General features: G+C 35.2%; 1 protein-coding gene across 1 annotated transcript in view; it reads left to right on the top strand.

The window, feature by feature from the left end:
• The window catches only part of TRDN (triadin), a 535,205-nt gene that overhangs the window by 283,158 nt on the left and 237,661 nt on the right, over positions 1 to 14,386 (top strand). The window contains exons 28-36 of the mRNA XM_075200931.1: positions 1,097 to 1,138; positions 3,808 to 3,849; positions 4,704 to 4,730; positions 6,620 to 6,661; positions 7,919 to 7,945; positions 10,089 to 10,130; positions 10,988 to 11,014; positions 12,300 to 12,341; positions 13,940 to 13,984. Coding sequence (XP_075057032.1) covers positions 1,097 to 1,138; positions 3,808 to 3,849; positions 4,704 to 4,730; positions 6,620 to 6,661; positions 7,919 to 7,945; positions 10,089 to 10,130; positions 10,988 to 11,014; positions 12,300 to 12,341; positions 13,940 to 13,984 — 336 coding nt within the window. The remainder of the gene's footprint in view (positions 1 to 1,096; positions 1,139 to 3,807; positions 3,850 to 4,703; positions 4,731 to 6,619; positions 6,662 to 7,918; positions 7,946 to 10,088; positions 10,131 to 10,987; positions 11,015 to 12,299; positions 12,342 to 13,939; positions 13,985 to 14,386) is intronic.

Raw genomic sequence — 14,386 nt, 5'->3', positions numbered from 1 at the left:
GGCCGTACTCGGATGTCTCCAGGACTTAGCTCTATAGTAGTAGAAGTTTTTCAAAATAACCGCAGCGCCCGGTCGAGAGTAACACAGGAGGATGGTACCAGAGACAGTCCAAGGTTGTGGGTCAGAAGTGAGCAGGATACACCAGGGACACGAAAAAGTTCAGGACAGGTTGCATACACGGGCAATAACAAAACAGGCAAAGGACAAAAGGGCACAGGAGTTCAAGCAAGGTCCAAATTCAAGCCAAAGGGTCACAACAGGTGGTCAAGTCTAAGGTAACTGAGGTACACAGGAACAGTGGATCTGGTCGGCAATATGTGCAAACATAGAGAATGCAATAACTGACAGGCAGGCTATGCCCTCAATCCTAAAACAGGTCTGATCCCTGCATAATCAGCCCCAGGAGGCTGATAAGTAATTAAAGTTGTGCACGCTCCCGGCTATCCCTTCATGCCGGGACGCGGCGTTGACTGAGAGAGCATACCAGCCATTGCCCTGGTGACGGCTGGGACAAGGAGGAAGTGACGTTCCGGTCATCATTGCGATGCCCAGGATGCGGGGCATCAGCCAATAATGAGCTGCCGTGGCTCAGAGTGAATCCACGGCTTGTAACATCCTCTAATCACTGTGTACTTCAAATGTTGGAGCATTAATGTCACTGAAGTTTTGCCTCATATACTTCCCACAAGGAGCAGTGCAGGGAAGAACTGTGTCAGGTATATAACTTTGATTCATTTTCTTACACTTCCTTGGTATCTTTATTCTCAGAAGAGTTAGCTCACTAAATCTGTATGAAAATTAATCGTCTTGCAAACATTTTAGTAGAATATTGAAGTGTATTTTCGCTCTAATTATGCTTATTTTTCAATTATTCTATGTAACAGACTTCAAAAAAAATGTTTTACTCTTAGGTGAAATAGCATACTCAGTGTAGTATACACAAATATATTTCATGTGAGAATTTCAATGTGTCAATTTTGTAAAAATAAATAAATAAATAAATAAATATGTAATGAAGCATCCAAATCCTGAAAATTGGTTACGAATTCAAAACTTTCTCTTATTATGAAATAATTAACATTATTGTGCTTTATAGAAGAGAAACCGATGGAGGAAAAACCTTCACCAATTAAAGAAGGTAAGAACTTTGTGTATATATTTGATTGTTTGAGAGCATGGCCATGTAATATTGTACCAATTCGTTAAGCCCTACTTCCTGGGTAATCACTATGGGCCTGATACATTAAGGAAAGAATTAAGGAAAAAATTGAGTAAGTAGTCTCCTGGACAAAACCATGTAATGTAGGGAGTGCAAATTAGCTTTCTATTTTGCACATAAGTTAAAAACTGTCTATTTTTTCATGTAGAATGCAAATGCTTGATAATTTATTTGTACACTAAAATTTAATGTTGATATTTGTGTGCTACATGAAAACAGACAGTATTTAACTTATGTGCAAAATAGAAAACTAATTTGCACCCCTTGCATTGCAACATGGTTTTGTCCAGGAGACTACTTACTCAATTTTTTACTAAACCTTCCTTAATGAATCAGGCTCCTATGAGGAGAAGTAGCCACTGCAGCAAATAGATTCATTATAATGTCCAGGCGTAAACTTTCATGTAATTCAAACTGCTTTTTTTTTTAGCTGATTATGCATACATATTGCTTTATTACATGAAGGTCTCCTGTATTTAGAATGTCACAAGTATGGCAGCTATGGGTATAAAACACGCCTGGAACTTCAGTAAGAGAACATTACTTGAGGAAAATAATATTGTCATAGTATAGGCAAATGTTGACTTCTGATTTCTCGGTTGGAAAAAAATAATCCTATAAGAAATGAAAATCTGGAGAAGACACGTGTCCAATATAACTAGGTTTTCCAAACCTGTCTCTTTGGTAACCAGACTCACAATAGACATATTCAATTGATGTTTACAAATGTGGCCTTGTAAGGTTTTGTATAGCCCTCACCTTCCCCCAAGTTCCATAAGCTTTAATGGACTGATTTATTTCTTTAATAGCATTCATTCTGAGAGCTCATAGTCTGAAAGTAAATGTCAGTCTCTTTATGGATTTTGAAAGTTCTGATGATTGAGCTGGTGCACATATGTGTAAACAGGCTGGATCATGTGCGAAGCAGCTCGGACATGGTGAAAATGGTCCAACCTACTTAAACATGGCTAAACTTTTTCAACAGTTTGATGTTTTTATAATTGATCAAAAAGTCAAAACATTCCAGTGAATTTTAACACTTTTGCATTAATTCCACAATCCTATTTGAGAATCGGCCCGTGGCCAGTGCGAACATATATTATGTCCAGTGACATGGACACATTTTGCACTGTATATCTGTATTTTCCATCTAATGTTTTTGTTCTTCCAGCAAAAATGTTTAAACTGAAGAAAACAAGTATGTTATATACATAGCTTTTACTTACAGTTGATGGCTTATGCCCTCACTAACAAGCTTAGTTTCCAGTTCCCTCCTATCTTACAATATTGCTGGTTGTGTGTCTATATCAATTAGAAGATCCCATTGCAGGGGATGGGATAGGGGTAACCATCAGCTAGACCATCACTCATTCGGGCTAGAGAACCATTTAGATATCATTCTTCATCTCTTGCACATCCATGTGTTCCTAGTGTTGAAATCAGTGGGGATAGAAAAACCTGTAGCCAATCAGATCAACCAAATGCTCACAACGGCACAGATTATTTCAAAAGATGAGCATGTAGATCTTGTAGCAGAGTCCATTCAGAGCCAGTGTCATAATGGAAGGAGCAGAATGGAGATGAGAGGGAAGCCACAGATAGAGTGTTGGGGGTGGGATGGTGAGCAGGAAGTCTCTCCCTCTGATACAACATATGCCACACATTTAAGTTTGTTAACAAAATTAATTTGCTGGGTCAATATTACAGATTTATCAAAGTCTGGGACAAAAGGTCTAAAGGGTTTTCGAATTAAAGCTATGATGAATTTATTATGATTGTTGGACTAAAGCTTACAGATCTTACACTTCTTCTGATTTGCTGTGTTATTAACAATGGATAAATATCCTTTTTCAGTTAATTTAAACAGTTACATCCCCTACAATACATGTAGTAATTTAATTGCTGTACTGCAGTAAATGCTTCTTGCTTAGTGGTCTTATCAACATTTCTTTAAAAACCTCATGAATACATTTATAGAATCAAAAGCCCTGCTCAGCTATATATAAATAGTGGGCACAAAATAATGTCAACACACTCTAGAGATTTCTAACAAAGCAATTACACCTGGAGGACCTAGAAGTGGATTCATGCCTCTAATTACTGTGTGATTGAAATGCTGGGGCATTAATGTTACTGAAGTTTTGTCACAAATACTTCCCACAAGGGCAGTGCAGGGAAGAAATGTGTCAGGTATATAACTTTGTTCCATTGTCCTATCACCCCTTCTGATTTAAAGTAAATTACACTTCTTTATCTCAGAAGAGTTAGCTGATTATATCTGTATGAAAATTTATGCAGTTGCAAACATTTTGGTAGAATATTAAAGTCTATTTTCTCGCAAATTTTGCTTATTTTTCAATTTTTCGATGAAATGTACTCTCAGATGAAGTTGCACACTCAGTGTAGTACACACAAATATATTTCCTTTGACAATTTCAATGTATCAGTTTTGTAAAAAAAAAAAAAAGATGATCGAAATAAGTAAATATGTAACAATAATGATGCTTCCAAATTCTGAAAATTAGTTTTGCAAAGAATTCAATAATGTATTTTATTATAGAATTGATAACTTTTTTTGTGCTTTATAGAAGAGAAACCAATTGAGGAAAAGCCTTCACCAATTAAAGAAGGTAAGAACAATGTGCATTTATTTGAGCGTTTGAGAGCATGGACATGTAAAATTGTAGCAAAGCTTTAAGCCCTGCTTCCTGGGTAATTGCTATGAGGAGAAGTAGCCACTGCAGCAAATAGATTCATTATAATGTCCAGGTGTAAACTTTCATATAATTTAAACTGCTTTTTATGAGCCGATTATGTATACATGTTGCTTTATTACATGAAGGTCTCCTATATTTAGAATGTCACTAGTATGGTAGCTCCGGGTAGAAAAGACGCCTGGAATTTTAGTAAGAGAACTTACTTGAGGAAAATAACATTGTCATAGTATAGCAAATGTTGACTTCTGATTACTCTGTTGGAAAAAATCTGGTGAAGACACGTGGACAATATAACTTGGTTTTCCAACCCTGTCTGTGTGGTAATTAGACTTACAGTAGGCATGTTCAGCTGATGGTTTCAAATGTGGACTTCTAAGGTTTTGTATGGCCCTCACCTTCTCCCACAAATTCCATAAGCTTTAATGGACTCATTTATTTTATTATTAGCATGCATTCTGTGAGTATTTGCCGGCCTCCTCATGTATTTGGAAATTTCTGATGATTAAGCCGGTACACATATGTGCTCGGCCATGGTCAAAATTGGTCCAACCTACTTGAATAAGGTGGAACTTGTTTAACTGAACAATATTTTTTTAATTGATCAAAAAGTCAAAACATTCCAGTGAATCTTAACATTTTTGCATTAATTTGCCAATCCTATTTGATAATCGATCCATGGCGAGTGCGAAAATATATTATGTCCAGTGACATGGACACATTTTGCACTGTATATCTGTATTTTCCATCTAATGTTTTTGTTCTTCCAGCAAAAATGTTTAAACTGAAGAAAACAAGTATGTTATATACATAGCTTTTACTTACAGTTGATGGCTTATACCCTCACTAACAAGCTTAATTTCCAGTTGAATTCCATTTTACGATATTGCTGTTTGTGTGTCTATATCAATTAAAAGATCCCCTGGTGGAGGATGGCATGAGGGTAACCATCAGCTAGACCATCAACCATTATGGGTAGTGAACCGTTTAGATATCATTCTTCAGCTCCTGTACATCCATGTGCCTCTTGTGTTGAAGTGGGTGGGGAAAGAACAACCTGTAGCCAATCAGATCATCCAAATGCTCTCAACAGCACAGATTATTTAAAAGATGAGCATGTAGATCTTGTAGCAGGCATTGACATGTACATTCAGAGCCACTGTGATGATGTAAGGAAGAGAATGGAGAAGAGCGGGAAGCCACAGACTTAGTCTGACACAACTTATGCCACATATTTAAGTTTGTTAACAAAATTAATTTGCTTGCTCAATTTTACAGAATCAGCAACATCTGGGAAAAAAGGTCTGAAGGGTTTTCAACTGAAAGCTTTGATGAACTTATTCTGATTGCTGGACTAAAGCTTACAGTTCTTACACTTCTTCTGGTTTGCAGTGCTAATAACAATGGGAAAATATTATATACAATACATAACCTATGCAATACATACAGTAATTTTATTGCTATACTGCAGTAAATACTTCTTGCTAAGTGATCTTATCAAAAGTACAGAAAAACAAAATTTTTGATTTAATACATCTATTTTTGCTTAAAAACCTCATGAATACAATTATAAAATAAAATATATATATATAATAGGTATGCAGAAAATATTGCCGGCACACTCTAGAGATTGCTAACAGAGTAATTACACCTAGAGGTGGATCTATTCATTCATTCATTCATTCCTCTGTTAGGACCACGGCTATTTGATGTGCTTATAGAACCAGACTGAGTGAGATCTTCACCTATAGCAGCCGCCTTTCCCGTAGAACTAGTATGTTCGGAGGTACTCGGATGCCCCCAGGACTTAGCTCTATAGTATTAGAAGCTTTTTACAAACTAACCATAGTGCCCGGTAGAGAGTAACCAGAATACAGGAGGAGGATAGCAGAGACAGTCCAAGGTTGTGGGTCAACCATTGTCCTGGTGACGGCTGGGACAATGAGGAAGTAACATCCCGGTCATCATTGCGATGCCTGGGATGCGGGGCACTGGCCAATAATGAGCTGCGGCGGCTCACAGTGAAGCCACGGCTTGTAACATCCTCTAATCACTGTGTACTTCAAATGTTGAAGCATTAATGCCACTGAAGTTTTGTCACAAATACTTCCCACAAGAAGCAGTTCAGGAAAGAACTGTGTCAGGTGTATAACTTTAATTCATTGTCCTACACTTCCTTGGTATATTTATTCTCAGAAGAGTTAGCTGACTACATCTGTATGAAAAATGTTATTGTTGCATTTTAGTAGAATATTGACATGTATTTTCTCTCTAATTTTGCCTATTTTTCAATTTTTCTATGTAATAGACTTCAAATATAGACATTAAGGGCTAGATTTACTAAGCTACGGGTTTGAAAAAGTGGGGATGTTGCCTATAGCAACCAATCAGATTCTAGCTTTCATTTATTTAGTACCTTCTACAAAATGACAGCTAGAATCTGATTGGTTGCTATAGGCAACATCCCCCCTTTTTTAAACCCTCAGCTTAGTAAATCTAGCCCTAACTCTTAGATGAAATAGCATATTTAGTGTAGTATACAAAAATATATTTCGTTTAAGAATTTCAGTTTTGTAAAAAAAATTTTTTAATTAAATATGTAATGAAGCATCCAAATCCTGAAAATTGGTTATGAATTCAAAAATTTATCTTATTATGAAATAGTTAACATTTTTGTGCTTTATAGAAGAGAAACTGATGGAGGAAAAGCCTTTACCAATTAAAGAAGGTAAGAACAATGTGCATATATTTAAGCATTTGAGAGCATAGCCTTGTAATTTTGTAACAATATTTTAAACCCTGCTTCCTGGGTAATCACTATGGGCCTGATTCCTTAAGGAAAGTTAAGTAAAAACATTGAATAAGTAGTATCCTGGACAAACCATGTTACAATGCAATGGGTGCAAATTAGCTTTCTATTTTGCACATAAGTTAAATACTGTCTATTTTTTGATGTAGCACACAAATGCTTGATAGTTTAGTTGTACACTGAAATTTAATGTTGATATTTGTGTGCTACATGAAAAAACAGACAGTATTTAGCTTATGTTCAAAATAGAAAACTAATTTGCACCCCTTGCATTGCAACATCGTTTTGTCCCTGAGACTACTTACTCAATTTTTTACTTAACTTTCCTTAATGAATCAGGTCCAATGAGGAGAAGTAGCCACTGCAGCAAATAGATTCATTATAATGTCCAGGTGTAAACTTTGATATAATTGAAACTGCTTTTTTATGAGCCGATTATGCATACATATTGCTTTATTACATGAAGGTCTCTTGTACTTAGAATGTCACAAGTATGGCAGCTCTGGGTAGAAAACACGCTTGGAACTTCAGTAAGAGAACATTACTTGAGGAAAATAACATTGGCATAGTATAGGCAAATGTTGACATCTGATTTCTCTGTTGGAAAAAAAAAATTCCCTTTAAGAAATGAAAATCTGGAGAAGACACGTGTCCAATATAACTAGGTTTTCCAACCCTGTCTCTGAGGTAATCAGACTGACAGTAGGCATATTCAACTGATGTTTCCAAATGTGGCCTTCTAAGGTTTTGTATAGCCCTCACCTTCCCCCACTAGTTCAATAAGCTTCAATGGACTGATTTATTTTTTTAATAGCATCATTCTGAGAGCTCATAGTCTGATAGTATATGCCGGCCTCTTTATGTATTTGGAAACTTCTGATGATTGAGCTGGTGCACATATGTGTAAACAGACTGGATCATGTGCGAAGCAGCTCGGCCATGGTGAAAATGGTCCAACCTACTTAAACATGGCTAAACTTGTTCAACAATTTGATGTTTTTTTAATTGATCAAAAAAGTCAAGACATTCCAGTGAATTTTAACATTTTTGCATTAATTCGACAATCCTAATTGAGAATCGGCCCGTGGCCAGTGTGAGCATATATTATGTCCTGTAACATGGACACATTTATCACTGTATATCTATATTTTCCTTCTAATGTTTTTGTTCTTCCAGCAAAAATGTTTAAACTGAAGAAAACAAGTATGTTATATACATAGCTTTTACTTACAGTTGATGGCTTATGCCCTCACTAACAAGCTTAGTTTCCAGTTCCCTCCTATCTTACAATATTGCTGTTTTTGTGTCTATATCAAAAGTATTTTTGAATGACAGCTATGATGAACTTATTCTAATTGTTGGACTAAAGCTTACAGATCTTACACTTCCTCTGATTTGCAGTGTTATTAACAATGGATAAATATCCTTATTCAGTTAATTAAAACAGTTACATCCCCTACAATACATACAGTAATTTCATTGCTATACTGCAGTAAATGCTTCTCACTAGGTGGTCTTATCAAAATTTCTTTACAAACCTCATGAATACACTTATAAAATAAAAAAAAACCTGCCCAGCCATATATAATTGGTGTGCAGAAAACAATGCCAGCACACTCTAGAGATTGCTGACAGAGCAATTACACCTAGAGGACCTAGAGGTGGATTCATTCATTCATTAATTCATTCATTCCTCTAGTTAGTGTGTGCTTGAAATGCTGGAGCATTACTGTCACTGAAGTTTTGCACTTCCCACAAGGGGCAGTGCAGGGAAGAACTGTGTCTGGTGTATAACTTTGATTCATTATCCTCTGTGTCTGGTGTATAACTTTGATTCATTGTCCTTTCACTCCTTCAGATTTAACATAAGCTACACTTCATTGGCATCTTTACTGTCAGAAGAGTTAGCTGACTACATCTGTATGAAAATTTCTGGAGTTGCAAAAATTTTAGTAGAATATTAAAGTGTATTTTCTCTTTAAATTTGATTATGTTTCCAGTTCCCTTCTGTTTTACAATGTTGCTGTTTGTGTGTCTATATCAATTAGAAGATCCCCTGGTGGATGATGGGATGAGGGTAATCATCAGCTAGACCAGTGTTTATCAACTCCAGTCCTCAGGACCCCCTAGCAGTACATGTTTTCCATATCTCCTTGCTGAAGCACAGGTGTATTCATTACTGACTGACACAGTGTAGCAGGTGGTATAATTATTTCACTGGTCACCTGGCAATCCTGCACTGTTAGTGGGTCCTGAGGACTGGAGTTGAGAAACATTTAGATATCATTCTTTATCTCCTGCACAACCATGGGTCCCTAGTGTTGAAATGAGTGGGGATAGAACAACCAGTAGCCAATCAGATCATCCAAATGCTCACAACGGCACAGATTATTTCAAAAGATGAGCATGTAGATCTGGTAGCAGGCAGTGACATGTCCATTCATGTGACTGACAGAGCCACTGTCATGATGGAAGGATGGAAGGAGGAGAATGGAGACAACAGACTGAGTGTTGGGGGTGGGATGGTGAGCAGGAAGTCTCTCCCTCTGATACACCATATGCCACACATTTAAGTTTGTTAACAAAATTAATTTACTGGGTTGAATTCACAGAATCAGTACAGTCTGGGAAAAAGGTCTATAGGGTTTTTGAATGAAAGTTATAATGAACCTATTCTGATTGTTGGATTAAATCTTACAGATGTTACACTTTTTTTGATTTGCTGTGTTATTAACAATGGATAAATATCCTTATTCAGTTAATTAAATCAGTTACATCATCTACATCATTTACAGTAATTTAATTGCTATACTTTAGCAAATGCTTCTCGCTAAGTCGTCGTATTAAAACTGCAGGAAACATTTATTTATTTTTTCCATTTAATATATCAAGTATATAAGTTTTGTCACAAATACTTACCACAAGGGGCAGTGCAGGGAAGAATTGTGTCAGGTGTATTACTTTGTTTCATTGTCCTATCACTCCTTTTGTCTTAAACTAAACTATACTTGATTGGTAACGTTATTCTCAGAACTGACTACATCTGTTTGAAAATTAATGCTGCTGCAAACGTTTTAGTAGAATATTGAAGTATATTTTCTCTCTAGTTTTGCATTTTTTTCAATTTTTCTATGTAACAGACTTCAAAAAAAGACATTAACTCTTAGATGAAATAGCTTATTCAGTGTAGTATACAAAAATATATTTTCTTTGAGAATTTCAATGTGTCAGTTTTGTAAAAAGAATATTAAAATAAATAAATTTGTAAAGAAGCATCCAAATCCTGAAAATTGGTTTTGCTATGAATTTCTTATTATGAAATAGTTAACTTTTTTGTGCTTTATAGAAGAGAAACCGTTGGAGGAAAAGCCTTCACCAGTTAAAGAAGGTAAGAAAAATATGTATTTATTTGAGCGTTTCAGTGCACGGCCATGTAATATTGTACAAATATTTAAAGCCCTGTTTGCTCACTATGAGCAGTAGTAGCAACTGCAGCAAATAGATTCATTATAATATCCAGATGTAAATTTTCATATAATTCAAATTGCTATTTTTATGAGCCGATTATGCATACATGTTGCTTTACTATATGAAAGTCTCCTGTATTTAGAATGTCACAAGTATGGCAGCTCTGGGTGGAAACACGCCTGGAATTTCAGTAAGATAACCTTCCTTATGGAGAATAAAATTGTCATAGTGTAGGCAAATTTTGAGTTTTTAGTACTCTTTCGGAATATATCTACCCTGTCTCTGTGGTAATTAGACTTGCAATATTCATGTTCAACTGATCGTTCCAAATGTGGTCTTCTAAGGTTTTGTATACCCTCGCCTTCCCCTGCGAGTTCAATAAACTTTAATGGACTGATTTATTTTTTTAATAGCATTCATTCTGAGAGCTCATAGTCTGAAATTATATGCCGGTCTCTTCTTGTATTTGGAAAGTTCTGATGATTAAACCGGTGTACAGATGTTTGAAACATGCTAGATCATGTGCGAACCAGCTCGCCCATGGTCAATAATGGTCCAACCTACTTGAACATAGTTGAACTTTTTCGACCATTTGAATTTTTTTTAATTGATCAAGAAGTTAAGACATTCCAGTGAATTTTAACATTTTTGCATTAATTTGCCAATCCAATTCAAGAATTGATCCATGTCCATTGCGAAAATACATTATGTCTTGTGACATGCACACATTTGGCATTGTATATCTGTATTTTCCATGTAATGTTTTTGTTCTTACAGCAAAAATGTTTAAACTGAAGAAAACAAGTATGTTATATACGTAGCTTTTACTTACAGTTGATGGCTTATGCCCTCACTAACAAGCTTAGTTTCCAGTTGAATTCTGTTTTACAATATTGCAGTTTATCTTTCTATCAATTAGAAGATTTCCAGGTGAGGCCTGGTGGGGAATGGGATGGGGACAATTGTTAGCTAGATCAGCACTGATTAGCATTAAGGAACCTTTTAGATATCATTCATCAACTCCTACACATCTTATGTCCCTAGTGTTGAAAAGGGTTGGGATAGAGCAACCTGTATCCAATCAGATCATCCAAATTTTCACAACAGCACAGATTATTTCAAAAGATTAGCATACAGTTCTTGTAGAAGGCAGTGACATCTCCACTCATGTGATTGACCGATCCACTGTCATGGTAAGAGGAAGGGAATGGAGACAAGCATGAAGCCACAGACTGAGTGTAAAGGGCCTGAGCAGGAAGAATCCATGTATGACACACTTTTAAGTTTGTTAACAAAATTAATTTGCTGGGCCAGTATTACAGAACCACAGGAAAAAACACTTTCTGAAGGGTATTGATTTGATAGCTGTGATGATTCTAGTCTGATAGTTAAACCAAAGCTTACAGATGTTACATTTCTTCAGATTTGCTGTGTTATTAATAATAGATAAATATTATTAATCAGTTAATTAAATCAGATACCACCCCTAAATATCTGTACAGTAATTTCATTGCTCTGCTGCATTAAATGCTTTTCTCTAGGGGACCTACTCGCTTTGCAATGAATTTTATTCTTTCATTCATTCATTTATTCATTCATTGATTGATTGATTCATTCATTCATTTAACCTCTGTGTGCTTTAAATGCTGGACCATTACTGTCACTGACGTATTTTCACAAGTACTTCCCTCAGATACAGACTTAAAGTAAACATGTGGTATGTCTATGCTCAGAAGGTGTAGCTGACTGTATCTGTAGAACAATTATTAAAATTAATTAATTATTCATTATTAAAACACTTTTTTGTAGTTATGTATTAAAGTGTATTTCCTCTAAATTTGCCTATTTTTTCAGATTTGTTTTTTCATTTTTTGATATTACGACTTGAAACAAAGACATTTACTCATAAAACAAGTAACATACACAGTATAGTATAAACTTACATATTTTTCTTCAGCATTTTGTCAGTTTTGTAAAAATAAATAAATAAATATGCAACAAAACTGAGAATCAATTTGGGTATGATTTCGTAAATCTGATAATCAAATCTGATCAAAACTTTAATAAACTTTGTGTGTGCACTTTATAGAAGAGGAGATAAAGGAGGAAAAGCCTTCACCAATTAAAGAAGGTAGGAAGAATGTGCATTTTATTTACACTTTTGAGAGCATGGTCATCTAACATATATTTTAAGGAGTTTTATATAGAGGTTCAAGCGATATTTATAAGCCCTGCTTCTGAAGCTATTACTGTGAGAAGATGTAACCACTGTCAAGAACAGTCCCTACAGCTAGGAATCACTGTTACTTTCAGTAATTGTTATATTAGTGCTGCTGATGAGCTTTGTCAAATGAAACCATCTTAGTTCCACTGTTGCTGATCCTTCTGACCAGTCTGGCTGGGGAATATACTGTAAAATGCAATGTTTGAATGTTCCTATGTTTGTCATTCCCTCTCCAGAATATACGTAGAAAAATGCAAAAATAAGTAAATAAAGAGTAATAACAGCTAATTCCCAAATTTCATTTTGGCTGAATTTACCCTAAATTGTTTACATATTGTGTTTCTTTCTATGTGTACAATTTAAAAGTAACTCAGTTTCTAGTTAAATATACTAATTGTATAGTTATATATCCATTTTATATTAATTATAGCCAGATTTTAATGTCCAGTATCTCAAAAACAACAACATAGTCACCATCACAGTAAAAAACATAGACTTTGAATTCCTTTTCAGTAGAGCAATATATAGATTCCATACATTAATTTATCACTCACTTCTGTTGTTTCTCTAATTTTATTCAGAAGAAGTACATCCTAAGGGAGAACAAAACAGGCACAAAAGGGAGCTCTTGGCTCTTGGGTGACAAGCACTCAAGCAATAATGTAAAATTGTCACAAAGAATGTATGTGATACTCCACCGAGCTTTCCCAGCTTTTGCCTATCCCATCTGTGTTCAAATGTGGCATATGTAGAGGATTTATTAAAAAAGTTAAAGCTAAAGTTCTTTAGCTTTACTTTATTAATACATATAATTAATATTAAAGCTAAAATATTCAAGTTTTGTTCCTGGGACCTATAGCTACATCAGATCACGTAAGAAGTACACATATTTTATATTGCTCTACACAGGAGAACTAGCTGATTAAATTATGAGATCACTTTCTGGGGATACGCTAATTGCATGACAATACAAGAATAATATATTATCGGTCATGAAAAAGAGCATTTAAAATGTATTTGCACCAATTTGCTGTAAAAAGAAATCTTTATATGTGAAACCTATACTTAAAATGAGAAAATGCTTAGGCTTGACACTTAAACTCAAGAGATACTCTATGTGCCCTCCAATAGAGCTGTATAGGATGCACATACTTGCACTGCTCTATATGGTAATTTTGATCTCATAAACTACCAGCTATTTCATGTCGGCTCTGTTTTAAATGCCTCCACTGGCAACTTTTGGTGTTTTGGAAGGATTAAGTATGAACCCAATTTAAAATTACTTTACCATGCTAACAGCTTAAGATTCAAAGGCACGTTTTAGTTTTTTTGCAGACTCTCACAACTTATTTGAACTTATAAAAATGCTCTTGCTATAAACCCAACTCCTAAGCTTCATCGGGGGAAAGTCAGGAGTTATAAATGACATAAAGTGTTTTCCTAATTACCAAAGACACATTTATAAATCATTTTGTGATTACTGACAAATTTTACCTTTTTTATAGAAAAAGAAACAGCCAAGGTAGAAGAATCCGTGTCTGTAAAGGAAGGTAAGGAACTATGCCGTGAAGCTTTCCAGAATTATTTTGTATCTTTAAAAATGGGAAAAAAACAGTACAAGCAAGTGTTTCTATGATGTATGATGCACACTAAATTAAAGATTCTTTAAAAAAAGGCTTAACTCCTTAATATAAAATAAACACACAGACAGCAAGTTTTGGCAAGTGAGAATCAGTTTTATTAATAGGAAACAAATGTATGGTAGAGGAGAAAACACAAGCAACCAGTTAGAACCAATACCAAAATACCACAATGAGGGTCACCCACTGTGACGAAACAAATGTGATACGCTAATCATTCTGTTTCTCGTTTGTCACATAATGTGGATTATAGCAAATACTTTTTATAGCCCTTCTTTTGTTCCCAAGCTCACCAGACTAAAATTGAATTGT

This window comes from Mixophyes fleayi, chromosome 3 (genome assembly GCF_038048845.1).
Source record: "Mixophyes fleayi isolate aMixFle1 chromosome 3, aMixFle1.hap1, whole genome shotgun sequence".
Taxonomy (NCBI): Eukaryota; Metazoa; Chordata; class Amphibia; order Anura; family Limnodynastidae; genus Mixophyes; species Mixophyes fleayi.
This window is presented reverse-complemented; position numbering and strand designations above follow the sequence as displayed.